General features: G+C 40.5%; 1 protein-coding gene across 1 annotated transcript in view; it reads left to right on the forward strand.

The window, feature by feature from the left end:
• nfatc3a (nuclear factor of activated T cells 3a) overlaps positions 1–25861 on the forward strand; it is a 256776-nt gene that overhangs the window by 119647 nt on the left and 111268 nt on the right. Inside the window, exon 3 of the mRNA XM_034187268.1 lies at positions 16362–16524. Coding sequence (XP_034043159.1) covers positions 16362–16524 — 163 coding nt within the window. The remainder of the gene's footprint in view (positions 1–16361; positions 16525–25861) is intronic.

Here is a 25861-nt window from a genome sequence, read left to right on the forward strand (position 1 = left end):
AGAGAGATTCTGCATACCCAGGATGCAGGGGGTTTGTGAAATCTGTTTTTTTTTTTATTTGTTGCATTTGTTTTCGAGAGAGGGATGGCCATAAATCAAACTCTGACATCAACCACAGAAAACATTCTAAATCTAAACAGATAACAGTGGGTGCTGGTTGTCTCCTGCATACAACAAGGTTCAAGTTGTAAGTCACAGTATCATGACAAAATCACAAAATTATCAACTCCGTGAAAATAGCTTGCAAACAGATCATTCTTATGTGAAATATTTTCAGGAATTCAATTTTGCAATGCAAAATTCAAAATCACTAACCAGTTAAGTGCTACAATCCTTAACCGAGAGATGCTTTAATAATTATGTATGTGAAAATAACAAATGGCACTCAAATGACATTTAACATGCTTTCATCATTTGCAGATGAAGTAATCTTCAAACATAACCTAACAGAGTTCACATTCAGCACACAGAAGGTCAGTCAAGTATAAGATCAGCCAGGGCTTGCTGTTACAAGATCTGCTTTTTATGTAATCTGGACACCCTTGCTGCATCTGCTTTGTTTTCAGATAATCAACATTTGCAGTTTTCAGCTTACTGTACCCTTCTTCACCATACCACTTGACCACCACTGTGTCTCCTGTGGTTTTGAACAGAGTCTGTTGAAGTCTGGCAGACACATCAGCCTTGGAAACCACTTTGGCAGGATACCATATTCTGGTAAAATGCAGATCTTGTATCAGCAAGCCCTGGCTGATCTTAGACTTGACTGACCTTCTGTGTGCTGAATGTGAACTCTGTTATGCTATGTTTGACAATTACTTCATCTGCAAATGATGAAAGCATGTTAACTGTCATTTATTGAGTGCCATTTCTGTTATTTTCACATACGGAATTATTAAATCTTCGTAAAAGTATCTGTAGGTTAAGGCTTGTAACACTTAACTGGTTAGAGATTTTGTATTTTGCATTGCAAAATTGAATTCCTGAGAAAATTTCACATAACAATGATCTGTTTGTAAGCTATTTTCACAGAGTTAATAATTTTGTGATTCTGGAGTGCCAGCAGGCCGGCCACGACCCCGAGAGCTTTTGTTATCTTTCTTTGGCATGATAAATTCACATTTCAGTCACCTAAAATAAAGAAAACACATACTTAAAAATTTAGGTTGATGAAGAATTCACAATTGTAGATGCTTAATTAAGTCTCTTATCTCTAAATAGTGCCTACAGACACATATCCCAGCTTAATTGGAAGTAATGTAATGTAATGTTTAGTAATCAGGAAGAATATAACATGTATTTGAAATTATCACTTGTGGATAATTTTACCTCGAATAGTGGGGGCACCACCTATGACTGAATGATATTATAACAAGGTTGTAATATGTATGATTTCAGGGTCACTCAATAGGAAATATTAAAATTAGTCTCTCAATCAGTCAATTCAGTCAATTTATTAATTTATGTAGCGCCAACTTACGACAAAGTCGCCCCAAGGCACTTCACACAATTCACAACACAAATTAATCTAAAATCAAAATTAAAAGCAAGAAAAGCACAATAAAAAGGTAAAACACAGTAGAATAAAAAGAAATTACAAACCAAACACAAACAGATTAAATTAGTGATAAGACAGTCTAAAAAAGTGGGTCTTCAGTCTTGATTTAAAAGTCTCCACCGTGTCAGACTGCCGAATAACAGCAGGTAGATTGTTCCAAAGAGCCGGACCACGGTAGGAGAAGGCTCTATACCCCACAGACTTTTTCTTCAGCCTCGGAACACACAGAAGCCCTGCGCCCTGCGAATGCAAGGGCCTCGCAGGTACGTAGGGCTTAACCAAGTCCGCCAGGTAGGAAGGTGCCAGTCCATGAACAGTTTTATAAACCAACAATAAAACTTTAAAATCCGATCTGGCAGAAACCGGTAGCCAATGAAGGGATGCCAGAATGGGAGTAATGTGGTCAAACCTTCTACTTTGTGTCAAAAGTCTGGCAGCAGCATTCTGTACCAACTGAAGTCCTCGAATGCTAGACTGCGGCAGGCCAGAAAATAAAGCATTACAATAATCCAGTCTGGAAGAAATAAACGCATGTATCAAAGTCTCAGCATCAGCCATAGACAGGATGGGACGAATCCTCGCCACATTTCGCAGATGAAAGAAGGCAGTCCTCGAAATGTCTTTAATGTGGGGGCCAAAAGACAATGTAGGATCGAAAAGTACTCCAAGATTCCTCACTTTGTCCGTATGATGCACAACACACGAACCAAAATTAAGTGCCAACTGATCAAAATGATGCCGATGTCTGGCTGGACCAAGAACCATCATTTCAGTCTTATCAGAATTCAAGAGTAGGAAATTACTAGACAACCAGCTTCTCACAGATATAAGGCAATCTTCCAAGGCTTTTATATGGGCAAGATTGCCAGCAGCATCTCTAATCTTCAATTGTAATTTCTACATGTCAAGTCCGACCCCCTCTGTAAAATCATACAAAATCACAGACAACTTCACACGTTTAAACATTTATTTAACTCAGGCAGGAGTTAAATAACAGTACATATCACATTAAGGCAATTTGATGATGATAAATTTCACTGAGCAATTATTATATGACGTTCAGATAATTTAGTTTAGTTGCCGGAATTTAAGAATGAATTTCATCCTAATCATCAGGGAATTTACTTTGGTATTTATTAATGTGAGATAGCTAGTGAAGGTGAATAGAATTAAAATAAAGCCACTGTTTTTATTTGACACCGTAGCTCTGTCTTACTTGGACGCTGTGTACATTGGTCTCCATAGGTCATGTGCTGGGAATCATCTCATTTTCAGTCGATGATCCGTCTGTCACACAGCTGCTTCAGGGACCTTGACAAAGAGACTGCCTGTCACCCTGCCTGGTTTCGTTGGTTACCGGGGACGCTTTCCATTGTTGGGACCAAGGTTGGGTAGGATTACTTTGAAAGAATACATGTGGATTACATGTATGTATGTACATACATTTGGATTACTTGTAATCTGATTACTTTTGGATTACATTTCAAAGTAATCCTACCCAACCTTGGTTAGGACATAGGCTGTGACTGACGGTGACAGTTCAAATCGCTGTTGACGTCTCAGCTGACCTGGATGTATTTATCTCTGCAGCGCTTGTAGTCTGGGATTGTCAGAATAAAGGCTTGAGTGTCTTTATTTTTCTATTCGCCAAAACAAAAATTCGCCTTTCGTTGTCGTCTTTGGAAGCCGGATCAAATCACAAAACTCGATACAAAAATAGTTGACTTTGTAAGAAAAATGTTTGCGAGATGAATTTGGAGTTCAAGAAGAAAAAGTGTTTTAATTTGAAAAATCGCAAAAGGAAGTTAAATGCGCCTGCGCGTTTAACTTTACAAAAGTTGAGCTAAAGTTATCTGTAGAAAAAAAAGGAAAAATAATTTCTTGTTGGCACGCACAAACAAGAAATAAGTTTACACAGCATGTGGTTGCAGACAAAGGGTCATAAAAATTTTGGACGGTGCGGCCGCATCTCGAGACCCAAGAAGAGAGAGCGTAAGAGAAGAGAAGCAAGAGAAAAGAGAGACGATAGCGAATCCCCAGGTGCGCATGCTTTTTAAAGGGTTAAAAGCTCCACCCCCAAGAATTGTGGGTATTGCAGTTTTCTTCTTTGTTCCTTTGTCTAGTTTTATAATAAATCAGCGTCTGTTATTCATGTGTGATTCCCAAGTTGAGAGTAATCCTTCTGTTATATGGTCTTGTATGGAATTTGCAGTAACAGCACAGTTTTTGGACTTTGGAGAAAGTAGGCCTTTTTGTGGTCTGTTCTTTTAGATGAGAAAGGAGTTGGCAACATCTGGTTTCAGGGCTGATAAGGGAATTCACAGCTCCGTGAGGAATGTACTTTAGAGAACCTTAAATCCTGTTAGTGGTGGGGGTTGATGACAGTTGGCCATCCTGTGCTATGGTCAGGAAAGCCTCCTTTTGGCAACTTGATATTTCCCAGATCTTGAGCTGTCTTTGAAGAAATTTTACGACTTTTGCTTAATGCAAACTTAGGAGGTTGTTGAATGGTGGATGCTATAGTAATACAGTGGTCCCTCGTTTATTGTGGGAGTTACGTTCTAAAAGTAACCTGCATTAGGCGAAATCTGCGAAGTAGTCAGCGTTAGTTTTTACAATTATTATAGATGTTTTAAGGCTGTAAAACCCCTCACTACACACTTTATACACTTTTCTCAAACAGGTATTAACATTTTCTCACTTTTCTCTCCTGTGTAAACACTCTCAAAGTTCAAACCTTTGTAGAAAAATAAGTCCAGTATTATAGAATGAAACCAAAGATCAAAACCTGTTTTCAGGCCTAAACATTTTTTTTTTAGAAATAAAAATAGACCGTTTCCCTATAAATAATTATGATGGCTTTTAGAACTATCGAATTTAATTTTAACGATCAACCTGTGAGGTTGGACACATAAGAAATTATTAATAGTGACTCACTAGTACAGTGGTCCCTCGCTATATCGCGGTTCACCTTTCGCAGTCTCACTGTTTCGCGGATTTTTTTTAAGTGCAATTTTGCATGCTTCTTTTTTTTTGCTGTCTGCTGTGCTTAGTTGCAGCCAAAATCTGGCAACAGGTCCAGAGACTACACTCGCTGTTTTGATGCAGAGCGCTCCAGCAGCGAAAAAAAAGCATGCGCATTGTGTTCTGCGTGTGTCTGTTTATAAGAATCTTCTCGCTCAGAAGAAAAAAGCGTCAACAACTACCCATATCACTCGGAAAAAGACACCTGCCCCGAGGTGGAAAAACATGCTGCGGAGCGGCGCCACGATGAAGGCACGATCAGAGGAATACTGGTCAGTTACTATTAATAATTTCTTATGTGTCCAACCTCATATGTTGATTGTTAAAATTAAATTTGTTAGTTCTAAAAGCCATCATAATTATTTGTAGGAAAACGTTCTGTTTTTATTTCTCAAAAAATGTTTGGGCCTGAAAACAGGTTTTGATCTTTGGTTTCATTCTATAATACTGGACTTATTTTTCTACTAAGGTTTGAACTTTGAGAGTGTTTACACAGGAGAGGAAAGTGAGAAAATGTGTGTAGTGAGGGGTTTTACAGCCTTAAAACATCTATAATAATTGTAAAAAAATAATGCTGCTACTTCGCGGAATTCACCTATCGCAGGCTATTTTTAGAATGTAACTCCCGCGATAAACGAGGGACCACTGTATTTCACAGTTCCTCTGACCGTGCGTCTTCGTCCTGGCGCCGCCCCGCTGTAGCGTCTTTTTCCACTGAGTGACACCTCGGTGCAGGTGTCTTTGTTGGGAAAGTGTAGTGACACGGACCCACAACAGGGGGCGTAAATGAACGGACAATGAAAGAGTCGAATATGAACACTTTACTGTTGTGAATGAGCACAACCACAATACAGAGGAATGTGAAATTTTGCAAATAGTCAGTCACAAGGGTGACGTGTGGGCAGGCTCGAGGATAGAAGACGTCTGTCCTGAGAAGAACCGGAACCACACGATTTCCTCTGCCACCGAACCCAGAGAATACTGGAGCCGCCAAGTCCCGAGTCCCCAGGTGGCCACCGTCTCCGAATGTCGGATCTGGTACTGCTGGCAAGGAGCAGAGACAATAAGATGTGGGTGTGTGCACACCCAGTAACAACAATGATGGAGATTCCACCTCCACCTCTAACACACACTCGTGCAGCTCCTGTCTCAAACACTTATCTGGTGTGGGTGTAAAGCGAAGCTGTCGCTGGTCACGCCAATCTCCAGATAGAGCACTCCGCAGGAAAACAGCTGCAAAAATGAGTTTACTAAACACAGTCAGTGATACGGCTGAGAGTTTTACCTTTACAGGTTGACGATATCTTGGCAGTGAGGTGGAGATGACGTCCGGGTTTTATGGAGTGAGATGATGTAGTGTAGATGGGTGACAGCTGTCAAGAGATAATGAGTGACAGCTGTCACCCCCGGCTGTGTCCGTGGCAGCAGCGCCCTCTCGTGCCTGAAGCCCGCACTTCAGGCAGGGCGCCCTCTGGTGGTGGGCCAGCAGTACCTCCTCTTCTGGCTGCCCACACAACAGTCTTTTTCTGAGTGAAGAACACAGTTATGGGTAGTTGTTGGCGCTCTTTATTCTTCTGGGCGAGAAGATTCTTATAAACAGACACACGCAGAACACAATGTGCGTGCTCTCCCTTCGCTCACTGCCTCCGGTGTTACCATTGCGGGGTACGGATGCGGGCCCCGCAAAGAATCCAACCGGCCCGCCTAATAAGGACGCAGAACACAATGCGCTGTAAAAAAAAAAAGAAGAAGCAGCGTGCAAAATTGCACTAAAAAAAATCTGCGAAACTGCGAGGCCGCGAAAGGTGAACCGCGTTATAGCGAGGGACCACTGTATAGCCAATTCCGCCTGTAAAATCACAAGGATCTGTTGCAAAAAAATCCCATTTGTTTGTGGTCAAAGATATGTTCATATCAGTGGTACCTCCATGTGTGTGTATATTATTCATTCATTCATTCATCTTCAACCGCTTTTTCGGATTCGGTCGTGGGGGCAACAGCTCCAGCAGGGGACCCCAGACTTTCCTTTCCCGTGCCACACTGACCACCTCTGACTGGGGGATCCCGAGGCGTTCTCTGGCCAGTTTGGAGATATAATCTCTCCACCTAGTCCTGGGTCTTCCCCGGGGTCTCTTCCCAGATGGATGTGCCTGGAAGACCTCCCTTGGGAGGCACCCAGGAGGCATGCCCGAACCACCTCAGCTGGCTCCTTTCAACGCGAAGTTGAAGCAGTTTTTTTTTTGTTTTTGCAACATCATATATTTTTTTCACACGTCTGAAATTTAAAGGGTATGGGTTGATAAAGATATGACTTTTTTCTTAACAGCAGTTGGATATTGCTTATTGTAACATTCACAGACAAACTAATGGAGCAGTCCTGATACTCACACACTCTTTGTTTGAGTAAGTGAGATTGTATGAGAGGCTCTTCGTCTGCTTCGTCTGTTCACTTTCACTGATTGCTGTGCATAATGGCGCAGGGCGCATTGGAGCCAGCAGCCAGGGGGCTATTCAAACGGGCCAGCTAGTAACACATCACTCCTAAAAACAATCTTTGGTGTATCACGTGAGGTACATCTAACCTACGATTGGATTTTGGAAAACCATGTGACGGTGAACCAATTCCGATTGGACACTCACACTGCGCACATCATCACACAGCTTCTATGAGGAGTACAAAGATGGTGGATGGCTGGCTCAAAGGTCCGCAGAGTTAACTTTTCAGCAAAAAAAAAGAGTAAGTTTCTATCTCATATCATTAAAAAGTTATTTATAATTTAGTAAAACTTGGTCTCAGCCATTCTATACAATGGCGTCGGCCCCAGAGGGTTAATTAAAAAAAATAAATGCCACTCACAGGATTCAAACCTGCAATTTACAAAAGCTCTGATTACCAGACGGAAACTTTACCACTGCCCTACAATCGCTGTCTTATAACAAGAACAGAAATGGCTAAAATCAACAAGCAGATAAACATATTTTTTTAAAAAAAGAGAAAAAGCGCTGTGATAACTGACCAAACGGCATTTGTTACGGTGTATTTCTGCTGATACATGACTGAAAGTGGTGTATTTGTCGCACTGTTGGCTTGTCATATGGTCCTATGGCGCGCCGCTCATAGGACACGCGTGTCGGGCCGGCATGGCACACGTCCTGTCAGACAGACGTGACATTCAGACCGCCTGTTGCGTGTCCACATAAACTGATGGTCCCTTTCTACAGCCCATCGCAACAGCGATATATGTTTTTATGTGTTTGCACTTAAGGACAGCAAGTACACACACTCGTGTCCGTCAAAACATGGTACGTGTTCTGCAGCTGTGACGTCCAGGACCAGAAATGTCTCAACAGCTGTTGTCAGCCAGTCACGCCCCCATCCGTTCCGCGTACAGATCAGGGTGTCACTCTGATCAGATGAGAGGCACCTCACCTGGTGGGGTGCGCGCGAACTCCATGCATACCATGTGTTGGGGGGAGCGGGGAGGGGGGTGCGAAACACACGCACATGTGTTGTGGGGGGGAGCCGACACTCTGGCACGCCTCATGTGCACTTGGCAACTTCACAGTCGTGGAGGCAGTTAGACAGATTTCACCACCAGCTCGAAAGTGATCGTCTGTTGACTGTTTTCGTGATGATAGCGTGAATGGCCACATATTTTCTAAGTGCCAAGCGAGCGGTGTTAGATGTTTGTGTGTATATCACCTGGAATTTGGATGACACCTGCCACGAGGGGATCAAATGGGTTCTCACAGCGCACACTCTGTCTTTCAGCCGTTGGTGTGTGCAAATAGTTGTAGCAACAGGTGTATGAGGTGTTGGAGGCAGATCCGATTTTCCACTTATTGCATACGATTCCTGCTTCGTGCGCAATTCATGTGCAGTTCAACCACATTCGTAGTATGTGTGAAGGGGCCCTAAGAAGTGCAATTTTTATTATGAAATATTTTTTTCACACATTTGTCACAAAGTTGTGACTCTGAATTCGAACAATGTGATACTGTGACTTTATCAAGTGACAGAATAACTGGACTTGAGTTTGTGATGGACACATACAATATGTAGAGTATTTGAGCACATGAACAGGGTTCTAGCCACGGTGGGCGACGCCAGGCGGCCCCGCCTGGTACTGCAAATTTCCGCCCGGCTCTCATGTTCAAATTGGCTGTGCCACCCAGTACAGAATTTCTGAAAGCTTGAATGTTGCTAAAAATGTACCAATTCGATCATATTTCAAGCTTCATAGTTTTGTAATTTTAAACCAGTAATTAAAGTAATAAACGTCATTAGCAGTGGTTCACGGCTAATGACGCATGCACAGATGCAAAAGGCAGACCGATCTTTAGGGGCGACACCGGTGTCACAGACCAAACGGTCGGTCCCCCCTAAAAATTGGTCCGCCCTGCCTTCACTGTGCATGCGGTTCACGGATTAACACCTCGTTTCTGCGTACAACTGCACTCCAGTCATCATCTATCTCAGCGACAGATAGGCTATCTGAAGCTTTTTTACAACAATTATTTCCACATAAATTCAGCATTATTTCGTCATAACAGATGGATGAAGCGATTAGAGCGCCGTGGCTACATGAGCTACTAGCTGATGCGTTCAATGTGTGTTGGTCATTTCAAAGCAACGTAGAGTTTTCTGCTTAAAACGGCCTCGTTTCTGCTTAAAAACTGACTTTAGAATGATTTAAGAGGTTTTACTTTGTCATCTGATGGTTAATAATCCCATTAATCCATTTGATCACTTTTGGTGAAGAGACTCTGTCTTAGACGTGCTCCTGTGGTCCGAAATGACGCATGCACAGTGGAGGCAGGGTGGACCAATTTTTAGGGGGGGGGGGACCGTTCGGTCTGCGACACCGGCACTAAAATTGACCTAGCTAGAACCCTGCACATGAACACTTTTATTGTTTGATTAAACAAAAATAGTGATACTGGCCCAGAGCATTATATTTTCCTAAAATTATGTTATTTGCTCAAGCTATCCAGATTGCATTTTTGGTAAAATTACAATTCTAAAGTGGTTTTTCAGGGGGGATTTCCTTGTCCTGTGGTTTGAGAACTTGGGCTCAATTCAAACTTCAGATTAGCAATCTTTAGAGTCAAAATAGTTTTTCATCTTGATTTGATGCCAGTCTGGAAAAAAAACTAACACACAAGAACAAAAAAACAAAAACCTGCCAACAAAGTCAAATGTCTCCACTAAAAGCCTGACTCACATGTCTTTAATTTAAAGGATATGTCGCGCTGAAATCATAACTTAGATTTAGGCTGTTAGTGACCATCCGATGATACACCGGAATTACTTTGTGCACTTCCGTGACCGGTCTCAAAGTATATGTAAGTACATACGGCAGCACATTGACTTAGTGGTTGGCAGTGTTGCCTCAACGCAAGAAGGTCATGTGTTCAATTCCCACCTGTGGCCTTTCTGTGTGGAATTTGCATGTTCTCCCCATGTTTGTGTGGGTTTCCCCTGGGTGCTCCGGTTTTCTCCCACATTTGAAGACATGGAGGTTAGGTGAATTGGAAACTTTCTAATTGTCCAGGTCTCCCTTGCAAAAAAGGTCTCAATCTCAATGGGACTAACCTGGTTAAATTAAAAGTAAATATGGCATTTGCAACAAATAGCTATGGAAAGAAGTACTTGTGAGTACTCATTCTTCCGAGTGTTTGTGACAGCATTTACCTAGCTTTAAGGAAAATGTCCCAGCGCGTGCATGAATGGTATGTAGCTGCTAACGTTATGGCCTCTTCACACATAACACAAAGTTGGTCGAATGACGCAGAAACTGGCCAGAAAAAAATGATTTGGCGAACAGAGAAAACTTCCAGCCACTGCCGGGAGGGACAGACAGTCAGACAGCTGTTCGTGCATGCTCATGTGCATGCGCACGAACACAGTGTAACCACATGAGGGGTGTGATACCACATCGTGCTCACACAGCAGGGGAAGCAGTCACATGTTATACAAATGTATGTAAATCGACAAAAATGTATAAGGACAAAATAAAGACAGAGCATTATAAGAACAATGTTTCAAAACTTTAAATGTAAGGCAATCATGTTACTGGTAATGATTTGTAAGTGAGACCTGATGACTTGATCGTCTGTGTTGGAAATGATGAAACAAATGGATTTCGTTCTGTCTGTTAAAATATTTAATCGCTATTATAAAGAGCAGACAATACAAGAATTAACGTCCTTCTGTTACTCTTTCTTTTAATTGAACACCGATTACATTTCAAGCATGGATCAAATAGAGGAACTTTTGGCAGAAAGCAGGGTTCTTGCTAGCGCAAACTTGCGTTACGGCCCGTTACGCTATAATTTTGGACCATTACGCTTATTTTCAATACAGCATAACGGGTCTGCAATCAACCGTTTCTGCAGCGCGACTCCAGTTTGAAGCGTGAATCAGTGCTTCGATTCAATGGCTCGTGGCTCTTTGATTTGCTGAGCTTCTGAAGCGGTAAGTCTGCTTCTTAACCCCTCTTAAAGCTATTAAAATATCATGAGTCACTTTTGTGTGTATTAAAGTCACTGCCTGGGACTCTTGTCTTGTTGCAGTCAACAAACAAGAATCGTCCACCGTTCCGTTGTCACAGCTTCAAACGCTGCGCAGCTCTCTGCTGAGACAGCGTTCACTCGGAATTATTAACTTGAAAACGAATTGCCGCTTTAAATATAATGACACCTCTCACAAATGTTGCAATACAGACAATAAACTACAATCCACTAAAACGTTTTTTCCTCCCAAAATGAGATGTCCTGCATTCTTTATGAACCTGACGCGCATCAAGCTGTAAGAGCTCAGCTCAGATATGGAAAGACATTCATGCCAATAATAGTGTTTGAAAGGAAATGCTTTTCACAAAAACTAACAGATTTTATTTCAGTTTATGTCCACCATGTAGAGTTTATTATGTCCAGAGTTTAACCCCTTAACGCCTATCGTCGCATATATGCTACAATATTTGACTCAAATATGCAACATACCAAATTGACCAGTATGCCTGTTGTCGCAAATTTGCAACATACCATTATTATTATTATAGCATTATAACATAAAGTCATTACCAAAATACCAAAATTAATATTTAATTTTTGTGCAAAAATGAAATTAATAATCTCAGCATTATTTACCATCTACTTAAAGGCAAAAACACACACAAAACATTTTTTTATATACAGCTATATAAATTCAGGCGTTAAGGGGTTAAGGATCCAGTAACCAATTTCATATTTATTTACTTTAAGATTCAATAAAATGTTCACTTTCAATTTAATCAGCTTATAAAGTGCCAAATTACAACAAAAGCCATCTCAAGGTGCCTCACACAGAACAGTTCAACATAAAAAAATTAAAATAAATATATAAAAAAAAATCAAATACCTAATTAAAAACAGAAGTAAAAGAATAAAACATAAAATAAAAACTACTCATATGAAAGAGAATAAAAATAGGTTTTAAGTCTTGACTTAAAAATGTCCACGGACTCCGACTACCTCACTGAGGGCCATGTACTGGCTAACCCAGAATGAGATTGCCCACTCAACAAACTTCCCCAGCCTTCTGGACATGATGAAGGGACTTGAGCTGTCGTACCTGGCTTTTCCCCTTTGGGTACCCCTAGAATGGCCAATTTTTAGCTTACATTTTCAAAAGCTGCTCCCCTTCCGCAGCCCCCCCCCACCCCTCGGTCGCTTCACTCCCTCAACATTACCACTACGCTAAAATTTTATCCTAGCTAGAACCCTGAGAAAGGTCCACCAATATGACCAACTTTACAACATGGAGTCTAAAAACTACAAAGATACTGAAATGACCTGCAATTCATGAAGGGAAATTACACGTACCATAACATTGGTTTGGAGGTTGATGATTGTATGAAGAATTGGCACTTGTTGAGGGACAATTTGATACCCCCCCCAAAAAAAGCCACTGTTCCTGTGTTAAATTGCATTAGAACCCCCACCAACATGACGGAGTATCTTAAAAGGGTCATGAGCACATCGACATCATGGCTACGGAATTATGGACTTGTAGAAGCATAATAAATCAGGCTTTAGGATACCACTCCACAGCGGACTTGGAAAAAACAGTGACTTGGTTATTACTCATCTTACTCAAGTGTCTTTTGAATGCATTATATGCATTCAAAAGACACTTATTTTTTTCAGACAAGTTTTGATTCGGCTGTTACCAGTAAATGAGGCAGGTCTCTATTCAAGGTCAGGCTTTTAATCAAGGAAATATGGATGCCTAATTGGTGCTGGCGATTCCCCGTAGCTCGCTCGGCGCCTCTTGACTGTAACTAATCTGTGAATTTTATCTGTTTTCTACATATAGCAGATTTTGTTCGTTTTGTATATATAGCGGATTTCGATTATAAAAGACAAAATCAGTGAATTTTGTTACATTCATCCCCTGACTTGTGCTTTTCAATCAACTTTTCATAGCGTTGCATCCAGTGCTCTCTCATGTTCATGGCTTTGCAAAAGCACTGACCCATCACAAGTTGGAGCATCCAGGAACAGGTTTATTCATACTGCATTTATTTCAGATGTCAACTACAAAACTGCTGAACTTATTACCTTTTAGTTGTGTTAGAATAGTGACTGTTTTGTTTTATACTTGTATTCAGTTTACAGTGGTGGCCAAGTATGGCTTCAGATCAGTGACAAAACCCCAGTCGCGTAAAAAATGCATTCACGCGTAGATATTAGCTGCGCGTGCGTAAATTATCTCTGTGCATGCGCACAAAGGTGCTGTGCGCAATGACCAGCACTCCCCTCAAACTTGATTTCTGCTCGCGTGAAGTTTATTTCTGCTCGCGCACAGAGAATTCCTGCTCACTCGTTTGAAACTTATGGCACTATGGGGGCGGGATTATGGCACTATGAGGGACGGAACCAGGATGGCACTGACTCTGCTGTGATTGGCTGTCTCTGGAGAGCGAGGTTTGATTGACAGCCCTCCTCTCTGACGGGAAGTCAGTTGGAGACAATGGCGTTAAGCGATTATCAACTCGTTTCTGCTTAAAACTTCACTCCAATCGTCTCTCAGTGACAGACCTCTGAAGCTTCTGTACAACAATCATTTCCACATAAATTCAGCATTATTTCATAACTAATTACAGAAAGTCCTAAAAATCACCTCCTGACACCGGCGCTTCTACAAACTGACTCTGTACACCCAAACCGATCAAAGGTACTAATGTGATTATTAACCGTCAGATGACAAATTCTAACCTTTTAAATCACATGCAAAACATGATGCCACCACCTACCTGAAGGACACAACGGTGTCTCCTTAAAAAAAAAAAATAAAGAATTTATTTATTAATCAAATCCAAACAAAATAGGTCCTGTACAAAATCCTGAAATAGCTGTATGCACCTTTTCGCATGCGTGGAGTGATTATTTGCGCAGGCGCAGTTAATATCTACATGTGAACGCATTTTTTATGTGAGTGGGGTTTTGTCACTGATCTGACGCCATAGCCAAGTGGTCAGTGCACTTGCTTCCATAATGGAAGGTTCCCCATTAAAGTCTACTCTGCTCATTCTCCAAGTAATGTGGAGCTGTGTCGGGAAAGGCATCTAGGGTAAAACCTGTGCCAAATCAACATGCAGATAATTATCTGATCTACTGTGGCAACCCCAACCTCAAGAGCGAAGCTGAAAGTAATTACTTGTAGACATTTTACATTGCTGTTGAGATTTCTCATAAAGATAGTAGGTTTTAATTTTTGTATACGTTTAATTTTTTTTTTCTTTTTTAAATTTTTATTTATTTTAATTCATCTTTGGTAATTGATTTGATGTGATACAAAAATGTATTTTAAAGCCCAATGGGGTGATTCTTTTTCTTTAGGCGCTGTAGTAAGTGACCTACAGTAACACACTTTTTATGTGGAGAAGGCCTTTGAGTGGTTTATTTTTGAGTACAGCTGTTCAAATATGATTGTGGCCTGCATGAATTTAAAAAAAAAATGCTTCAGGGAGGATAAACACACGCCAGGCCCTGTGGCTCCTCACACATGCACACAGAGTCAAGCACACGCTGTCATTTACTCACTTGAATCGACTCTTTTCATTCTGTGTTCACTTGTATTCCACCCGTTGCTACTGACCCACATGCTAAATGGGCGACTCACAAAGAAACATTCCCTCTAGAAAGTGATTCATGCTTCATCTGTGAACATGACCTATTACAAACGTTATGGTTTTCGTACTGCATTAATGTATGTGGGCATTCCAGTGATTCACTGTCTGGTGGGGCTGAGTACACTGCATGTTTTAGCCACATTTAGCAGCTTTTATTCTGCCTCAGACCATGAAAGGGGAAAACCATGTATTTTGGCAGCTGTATGGTTTAGTGAACATTGTCTGCTGAGCCCAATGCAGTGATGTCACAGGTATGAACATATGTAGTGTACCTCCACAGAATAAATGAAAGAATGGAAAATGTGAAGAGTTTCTGAAGAAATTGTTATTACTGAGCTTGCTTAAATATTCTTTGTACTAGCGATGGCACAATACCACTTTTTCATGTCAGAGACGGTACCAATAATGGAACTCTCAGTATCTGCCAATTAGAGCTGCAACAATTAATGAGTTAATCAGTACTTAATCAACTATTAAATTAATCACCCTTTATTTTCATAATTGATTTATCATTTGAGTGATTAAAAAACAAATTATTTAATTTCAGCTTGTAAAATGTGAATGTTGTCTGGTTTTATTTTGCTTTATTTACTCCTCTCTGACAGTAAACAGAATGGTTTTGGTTTTTGAAAAAAAAAAAAACACATTTGAGGATGTTGGGCTTTGTGAAGCACTGATGGACATTTTTCACCTTTTTCTGAATTTTATGGAACACACAATGAATCAGTTAGTTAAGAAAATCAACAGATTAATTGATAATGAAAATAATTGTTAGTTGCAGCCCTACTACTGATATTGGTACAAATTTGAAACAGTTGCCCCTATGTTAAAGCAATTAACCTCTTAAATACATTTGTCAGGGTGTATTTTGCAAAACTAGCCATCGAACAAAACATCAGCTCAAACTGTGAAACATTCTACTACAGGGGTGGCCAAGTTTGGTCCTCGAGAGCCACATTCCTGACACTTTTAGTTGTCTCCCTGCTCCAACACACCTGAATCCAAAGAAAAGACTCATTAGCAGACTTTTAATGAGCCTTTCATTGGATTCAGGTGTGTTGGAGCAGGGAGACAACTAAGAGTGTCAGGAATGTGGCTCTCGAGGACTGAATTTGGCCACCCCTGTTCTACTACCTGAAAGGAAAATGTACAGTGCATTCACATAAGTATTCATAGCGCTTCACTTTTTGAACATTTTATGTTACAACCTTATTCCAAAATGAATGAAATCCATTTTTCCCTTAAAATTATGCACACAATACCTCATAATGACAATGCGAATAAAGTTTTTTGTGTCCTAAGTACATATTCATCCAATTTAAAACCATATGATGTTGGAAAATTGTGTGATGCTGTGGTGTCATTCCATAAAGATGTGGCAGTGCGCAGTAAACGTGGCACTGCGCAACTACAGTTGATAATCCTTGACCTAACTTAAAATAGTATTTACAGCATTCAATCAAGGTGACACTTTGAACTAATTTGACAAACATGCTAAAAAAAAAAAAAAAAAACCGTGTGAAAGGTTTAAGGAGAAATGTGCAAATTAATGGTCTTTGTGATTTTTATGTGCTTGTACTTTTATGTGGTATTCTATTCAGGACTTCTTCACTGCCTCCTCTGGATTGGCCACTGCCAAATCAGTTTGGCCAGTACGAACTTAAGATAGAAGTACAACCCAAGGCCCACCACCGAGCACATTATGAGACTGAAGGCAGCAGAGGAGCTGTCAAAGCAGCATCCGGCGGCCACCCAGTCATCAAGGTAATGTGTGTTTTCCATTTTTTGTCAGGTACCCGCATATATACAGTGTGAAACCTGACAAGTTGACTTTACTTTAAAAAAAATGTAGAAACTGATGCCTAGGAAAAGATAAGATAAGGAAGAAGCACTTTTTTTCTTTAAAATTATTCAGTGATTCAGTGAGTAATTATTATTCAGTGAAGTTCCTGAAGCAGCAGAAGTGTTTTTCTGATCAACTGTTTTAGGATAAATGAACCCAATTCTGTGCACAATTGTGATTGTGCATGTTTTTCCTTACTCATCTGTGTGGTGTTGGAATGAACAGATACACACACACACACACACACACACACACACACACACACACACACACACACACACACACACACACACACACACACACACACACACACACACACACACACACAGCTTGCTTTCCCTGTCTCTCAGCTGCATTCGGTCTCAAATGTCAGTGCAAAGTTGAACAAAGAGAAAAAAGTCTGAAAAGCAGAGCAGTGATTAATCAAATAAGTGTTCGTAACTGCACTTTCTGTGTAATGTAGGAGTGGTTTAAACCAACTGTTGCTGCACAGAGAGGAGGGGGCGGGAGGAAGGGTATGAGGAGGAGGTGGGGGGAGTTCATGTTCTGTTCATCCAACATTAATATGTTTTGGAACCTTTTAAACATTATTTATGACCAATGCATAACATCAAATGACATGAAATATAACAAGGTAACGAAATATAACATTTGCATCATATTTAACTTGTCGCTTACTACATACAGCCTTTTCAGATGGTTTGAGTGTTAGGACACTGGCATTTGGAACAATGGCATGGTAAAGACATGATAACGTTCCGCTGACTGATGACATCATCAAAAACAAGTTTAAATGGTCATGAGTGGAGGAAAAGGATGAGCTCTGAGATTTCTTGGACTTCATGAGGAAGCTGAATGCTTGCTTCTGGTGTCACAACTACTTGAAGTATGCTTCATGTAAAAAACAGTTCCTCCATTAGCACAACAAAACAATGAAAAACAAAGTTATCTCATGTCATCTAGAACCTCATTGTTTTGAATCTACACAGCTATGAATGACAAACATTCTGCTATTAAGCAACAGTTCAAAGAGGTTTTAATTGAATATTGTTCAATCAGCTTACATGCATTGCTGTACAGTTTCAAATTTTGCTTAATTGTGTTCTCACTGTGACTTGATTTTTATGTCATGAATGGAAAGTTGTAATGGAAACAAGTACAGTTTTTTTCCTGCTACCACAATCCTCACTCTCCACAATTTCTCTTATACTCACTGGGCTGGTAAGCATTGAAAGCCAAGATAGGCATGTCCCAACTTGTCTCCTGGCACTCCGAAACGGAGGTGTTCCTTTGTCTCGCTCGATCAGCGAATCGGTCCTGACGCGCGAAGCCTCCGTGCGGCTTTCCATGACAAAATCTCTTGTTAAAAGTGAAATCTGCCGGAAAATGGCTGATGTCCAGCTCTTGTGATAACCAGAGAAATTGCTCACGATGGTCCCAGCTCCACACAGCCATCCGTTTAGAAATGATGTGGTGTATTCTGCCTCTCGATGGCGGCTCGGAGCGCGGCGCGCCGTGCGCCATTGTGGGGCGTCCTTAAAGCTGTAGTAACAGTCCTTATTCTCTGTGAAGCCCGTAAAATTTTCACCGAAAGCCAGATAAATTTTTTGAATGGTTTCCAGCTGCTTGTCTCTAACAGTTTCTGAAAAAATTCTGATGGAAAAAAAGCCCAAATCATTCCGTTATTTCCTGACAATGAAAATCCGACGAGGGGGCTGGACCACTCCTCCCACAAGGCGTGCTCACAGGCGAATGACGCAGCCGACAGGCGTGGAAAAACTCACGCATGCGCACGAAGGTTCAAGCTTGGCTGACGTAAAAACATATGAATCAAATCCATATGGTTTTTGAAAAAAATAATAAGGTAGGATACTTTTCTAATAGACCTCGTACATTTTTTTGCTCAAGTAAGTCCAATTTATTGTTTGCTTTGGATAGGAAGAACTTTTTGCTTCACTTCATGATCGATAGAGAACTCAGGAGGACCACTTTGGGAATGTTCAAAGCTATTTGGCAGAGTTGAAAGCTTTGCGAAATCTCGTAGCAGGACTTAACGAATATGGCAGCGGGACAAATTGAGCATGACACCGGTATAAGTCCCTACCACAAACAGACACACAGCTTGACTTCACTCTATTTTTCAGAACCCTTGACATCTGGAACATACATATGAGTTTATGTTCACAAATAAACTTCAGAGATGTTGCCATTCATGAATAAAGTGCAGTATTCCATTTATGACCTCCATGCACCCAGTATCCATCAAGTGTGGTATCAAATTTTTCAGGGGACTTTTAGGAATGATTATTCAGAAGCAGAAAAATTGAAGCTGCATATTAGCTGTAAACACATGTTGTCTTGGAGCTTTAATATCTGAACTCTCAGAACAGATATGACAGCAAATGAGTTGTCAAAAGAAGCATTAATATCCCATGTTGTTTCACAGAAACAAACAAAACTGCAGTTTGGCAAGATTATTTATAAACATGAATGTATGCAAACCGAATGGTCACATAACATATAATAGGCATACATTACAAACACCCACAATATCTCAATATTTTTATAGTATTGGACAATGAATGCAACTTCAAATGACACCTTACTTGTTAGGGTCTACCACCTACAAGATGACCATAAACAATATTGAAATTCAGTGAAAATTTGCAGTGCTATTGGTTGATGTCTGGCTTTTAGTAAGGTACCTCCATAAATGACTCCTATGTAAAGTTCGTCTTGGACTGCTGACATCAAAGAACCAGTGACGCACACCAAAATGTAAGTCCCTTTTCTGTTGTTTATAAATTAATAAAATATCAAATGACAAGGATCTATTTTAGCTGTTATATAAAACATAATGAATGTTTCTTTATTCATTCAATGGAATGAGTACTTCATTCATTGAAAGATGAAATGTTCCGTCTTTCATGAAATATTCATACCATTGAACTCATAAACATTCATTATTTGTATAATACGAGGGCTGTCCATAAAGTATAGGTCCTTTTTATTTTTTTCAAAAACTATATGGATTTCATTCATATGTTTTTACGTCAGACATGCTTGAACCCTCGTGCGCATGCGTGAGTTTTTCCACGCCTGTCGGTGACGTCATTCGCCTGTGAGGACTCCTTGTGGGAGGAGTCGTCCAGCCCCTCGTCGGAATTCCTTTGTCTGAGAAGTTGCTGAGAGACTGGCGCTTTGTTTGATCAAACTTTTTCTAAACCTGTGAGACACATCGAAGTGGACACGGTTCGAAAAATTAAGCTGGTTTTCGGTGAAAATTTTAACGGCTGATGAGAGATTTTGAAGTGATACTGTCACTTTAAGGACTTCCCACGGAGCGAGACGTCGTGCAGCACTCCCAGGCGCTGTCGTCAGCCTGTTTCAAGCTGAAAACCTCCACATTTCAGGCTCTACTGATCCAGGACGTCGTGAGAGAACAGAGAAGTTTCAGAAGAAGTCGGTTTCAGCATTTTATCCAGATATTCCACTGTTAAAGGAGATTTTTTTAATGAAAGACGTGCAGGTGGATTGCAGCGTCGGCTCGCAGCCGCCGCAACGCTCTGCCACAGGAAAAACACCTCCGTTGGAAGCCTTAACGACAAGTTGGAACATGTCCAGCTGTTATGCAATTTCTCATATACTCACTCCACTGAAAGCCATCAAAAGCCGTCTGGATTTTACAAATGGTTATCAACACGGAGGTGTTTTTCCTGTACCGTCGCACCGCGCTGGCTGCGTCCCGACGCATGGACCCGTCCGCACGTCTTTCATTAAAAAAATCTCCTTTAACAGTGGAGTATCCGGATAAAATGCTGAAACCGACTTCTTCTGAAACTTCTCTGTTTTCTCACGACGTCCTGGATCAATAGAGCCTGAAAAGTGGAGGTTTTCAGCTTGAAACAGGCTGACGATGGCGCCTGGGAATGCTGCACGACATCTCGCTCCGTGGGAAGTCCTTAAAGCGACAGTATCACCTCAAAATCTCTCATCAGCCGTTAAAATTTTCACCGAAAACCAGCTTAATTTTTCGAACCGTGTCCACTTCGATGTGTCTCACAGGTTTAGAAAAAATTTTGATCAAACAAAGCGCCAGTCTCTCAGCAACTTCTCAGACAAAGGAATTCTGACGAGGGGCTGGACGACTCCTCCCACAAGGAGTGCTCACAGGCGAATGACGTCACCGACAGGCGTGGAAAAACTCACGCATGCGCACGAGGGTTCAAGCATGTCTGACGTAAAAACATATGAATGAAATCCATATAGTTTTTGAAAAAAATAAAAAGGACCTATACTTTATGGACAGCCCTCGTAGTTATCTTTCAGACTTCAGTTACTTGTTGCAAGTAAGTATCACCTTTTTTCGATTTTTATTTCATGTGTTTTAATATGTTTGATTTGGAATATGGTCACCTTGCTGTTCAGTCACATCTAAACTGTCAGTCATCCTGTTGAATGACTGGGGTTACAGAGCTGCCACTATGGCCCTGTCAGCTGTCATTTGATAGCACTTGCAAGATACTGGGTGAGCTGACTGTAGGGAGGGTGAGAGAGAGAGAGAGAAGATTTCATTGCCATAAATATTTCAAGGCCTCTGACAGGCTTCCTTTGTGTATATGATTAAGGTAGGGCCTTACAGCTAGGCCGTGACCATTGTTGTGAAACCCAACAACCTTTTTTTTCTGACAGTCTGTTTAGTCAGGTGATCTGTTAGACTAACAGGAGTATACAGATAAGGGAGTATCAAAATTAATTGAACTAGTTTTTTGGCTTCTGTTGCTGTTTGTATTCTGCCATGGCTCTTTGCGCACTTAAATGTCACAACCAGTGGTACAGAATGTGTACAGAAAGTGCAGAGCTCAGACTCAGATGGGATTCAATAAAAGAGTTTTACTGGTACAAAAAGCAGGGTCTGGTACACGGAGATGCAGTCAAAAATCAGCAACAGTGTCAGAAACATTAGGCAAGGGCGTGGTCCAAAAAACAGGCCAGCAGACCGAAATACACAGCTAGAAAACAGTTCAAGACAAAAGATACGGAACAGGACTATGAAGCAATGGCTTAAAGCACCACGATCCGGCGACTTAACAGTGCAAACCTTGAAGCTTATATAAACCTTGGTGATAAGCTACAGATTAGGAACAGGTGTGTGAATAGCACCAGAATAAGGGTGTGGTCACACAGTGTGCTCTGCACTTCACCAAGAGAGACAGACAAAGCCCAAGCAGGAAAAACCCAGCAAGAGAAATCACATACAACAACATCAAACAACCTAACTAAACAGGACACAACAAACTTCATGCAAAAACTCCAAACCCTGACAGTACTATAAGATGCAACATTTAGAATACTGTACAATATAACAATTTTAGACAGAAAATACATCGAAAGGAAGATTAAGCTGCTACCATTCTTTGCTTATATACAGCCTATGTCTCCCAAGTTATGTCATGCAGGGCTTGCTCTGCTTTCCCTTCAGGCCAATAATTAACCATCTCAACTTTGGTTAGACCATGATTCTACCCAGCCATATGTGCTGATGCATAATTTAGCTGTCATTTGTGCCCCCTCCTTCTAAACTAAACAACTAAACATTTGTCACACTTACCCTCATTCCTCACCCTCAGAGAGAATTGTGTGGCTGTTGTAATTTCCTTGCAGTGGGCAAGGCAGTGGTATAGGTGGTTAGCACTCTCACCATAAAGTAAGGCTTAAATTTGACCTTGGGCTTTTCTTTTATGGAATTTGTATGACGTCCGCACAGTTTGTTAAAACAAGACTTTTTTCTGATATATATATATATATATATATATATATATATATATATATATATATATATATATATATATATATATATATATATACAGTGAGGAAAATAAGTATTTGAACACCCTGCGATTTTGCAAGTTCTCCCACTTAGAAATCATGGAGGGGTCTGAAATTTTCATCTTAGGTGCATGTCCACTGTGAGAGACATAATCTAAAAAAAAAAAAAAAAATGCTGAAATCACAATGTATGATTTTTTTAATAATTTATTTGTATGCTACTGCTGCAAATAAGTATTTCAGCACCTGTGAAAATCTATATATATAGATATCTATATATAGATATCTATATATGTTTGTGTGTATAGCGATCAACAAAAGTATTAGACATGTCACCATTTTTCTCAGTAAATATATTTCTAAAGGTGCTATTGATGTGAAATTTTCACCAGATTAGTCCACTGGTTGATGTCCACAACCAGTAGTTGTGGACATCAGAGCACACTGCTTCTCATTCATGTCATTTAATGACTGTATCTCAGTGACCATGGGTCATCTACAGATGAACAGACGGATCATATTGGTATTGCTCGCTTGGTAAATGCAGTGTTTTTAACAACCCAAGTATTCCACACATACAAAGAAACCAAAACAAAAGTTATGTGGAATAAAATGGAATGACACGGGGGAAAGTATTGAACACGCTTACTGAAATTTATGTAATACTTCGTACAAAAGCCTTTGTTGGTAATGACAGCTTCAAGACACCTCCTGTATGAAGAAACTAGTCACATTCAATTGTTCAGGTGTGATTTTGTACCATTCTTCCACACCAACAGTCTTCAAATCTTGAAGGTTCTGTGGACCTCTTCTATGAACTCTGATTTCTCGTTATTTACATAGATTTTCTGTTGGATTCAAGTCAGGTGATTCCAGCAGCTGTATTTTCATTTTCTGAAACCATTTGAGTTTCCTTGGCTGTCTCTTTGGGATCATTGTCTTGCTGAAATGTCCACCCTTGTTTCATTGACATCATCCTGGTGGATGTCAGCAGATTTTTATCAAGAATGTCTATGTACATTTTTCCATTCATCCTTCCTTCAATTATATGAAGTTTGTCAGTAGTCTATCCTGAAAAACAGCACCACACCATGATGTTCCCACCTTCAAAGTTCACTGTTGGTATGGTGTTTTTGGGGTGATGTACAATGCCTTTTGGCCTCCAGACATGGTGTATATTATGGCATCCAAAGGGTTCATCTGACCAGATTGTATTCTCTCAGTATTTTACAGGCTTGTCTAAATGTTGTACAGCAAATGAGCTTCAGCATGCTTTTGCTTCAGCAGTGGAGTTTTGCGTGGTGAGTGTGCATACAGGCCAGGGCGATTGAGTGCATAACTTATTGTTTTCTTTTAAACAATTGTACCTGCTAGTTCCAGGTCTTTCTGAAGCTCCCCACAAGTGGCCCTTGGCTCTTGGACAATTCTTCTAATAATTCTTTTCACTCCTCTGACAGAAATCTCACAAGGAACCCTTGGCCGTGCCTGTTTTGTGGTGAAATATTGTTCTTTGCAGTTTCAGATTATGGCCCCAACAGTGCTCACTGGACCATTCAGAAGTTAAATCCTTCTGTAGTCAATGCCAGCTGTATGTTTTGCAAAAATAAGGTTGTGAAGATATTGAGAGCTCTTTGTTTTTACCCATCATGAGATGTTTCTTGTGTGACACTTTTTAATCAGTTAGGACTGAACCAGCTTTCTGACTGCTGATAGATTTCAGCTTGTGTCTTGGCTTTCCAAGCCTTTTTGCACCTCCCTTTATTCAGGTGTTCAATACTTTTTCTGTGTGTCATTTCACATTATTACACATAACGTAATTTATGGACATCTATGGTTTGATTTATTTATATGTGTGGAATACTTGGGTTGTTACCGACATCTGGTGAAAATTTCATGTCAGTAGCACCTTTACCAATATATTTACTGAGAAAAATGGTAACATGTTCTATACTTTTACCAGCTGTATATGAGACCAAAAGGTCGCAGATACAAGCAGTGGAAATGAGATTCTCCCATCGGGTATCTGGGCTTACACTCCAGGACAACATTGAGAAGCTCGACTATCTAGGAGGAACTCATAAAAGAGCTGCTTCTTCGTGTGGAAAGGACTCAGCTGAGGTGGTTTGGGCATCTGGTAAGGATGTCTCCTGAGGGAGGTCTTCCAGGCACCGCCAACCGGGAGAAGCACCAGAGTTAAACCCAGGACACGCTGGAGAGATTGTATTTCCAAGCTGGCTTGGGAATGCCTCGGGATCCCCCAGGAAGAAGAGGACTTGGCTGAGGATAGGGAAGTGTGAGATAAGCTGCTTAGTCTACCATTGTGATTTGGACTCGGATCAGTGGCAGAAAATTAATAACTGAATGAATATGAAAAAAAAATTCTGTTCCTCACTCATTTTCAGGACATTTGTGATTGAAGAAATAGAACTTCTGTCACAATCAAATGCAAAGCTAAAACAAGATACACTCCTTTCATTCGGAACTTTCACAATAAAGGTCCAAAACAAACAGGAAATTTCATCAACTCACCATTCTGCTCAGTGACATCTCAGTAACATAGCTGGTAATATCATACTTTTGAGGTCAGTGTTATGGGGTTGTTAACACACAAGGTCACATTTCCAGGAACGTCCTTGAAATTAATACTTACAGGCACAGACAGACACCTGAAGTCTGTGACAGGTTGTAGTGCACTTGACTTGTAAAGCTTGTGTGTCACTCACTAGCAACCAAGTTTGCATATCCAAGGATCCCTTAAATAGAGTAAATGATGTTTTTATGAGACAGAATTCTTTTTTATATTAACTTTAAAAGTTGTAAACCAAGAAAAGCTTATTGCTCAAGCAACAAAACAGTTTAATGTAACTGTAATGTTTAATTACAGTGAAGCAAATTAAGCGTTGTCATCGCACACATGCTGATAAATGACTATGCACATATGCGTTGTTGTGCTTTCCTTTTTTGGATCTTCTCTCATTGCCTATGTGAGTTGTCTCTGACTATTCTGACATCCTCACACAAGCTACAAACAAACAGGCTAGACTTAATAATAACTCTAAACTGATTGTTGGTAGGGATGTTATAGACCAGAACACTCTGCAAACACACTCACATAATTATATATGCAAACAGCATTATGTTATGGAAGCCAGAGCAAGAAAAACACAGAGACAACACCTTGTCATTGCCTCTGTACAGCAGTCGTTTCCAGCAGTGGTCTTAAACTCGTTCCAGTAATGGCCAGGCAGATGCAGGTGTTTATGTCTAACAATCCTATGAAAAGGTGCCTTCAGTGTAGAACTTCTCTCTTCAAAGAAGTGTGGAGTCTGTGGTTCCAAAGAAGGTACACAACTAGGGCTGCACAACACTGTAAAAAACTTACATTGCAATATTTATCTCTATATTTTAGCACTATATTTAGTTCTAAAT

Source organism: Thalassophryne amazonica, chromosome 2, assembly GCF_902500255.1.
Source record: "Thalassophryne amazonica chromosome 2, fThaAma1.1, whole genome shotgun sequence".
NCBI classification, from domain to species: Eukaryota; Metazoa; Chordata; class Actinopteri; order Batrachoidiformes; family Batrachoididae; genus Thalassophryne; species Thalassophryne amazonica.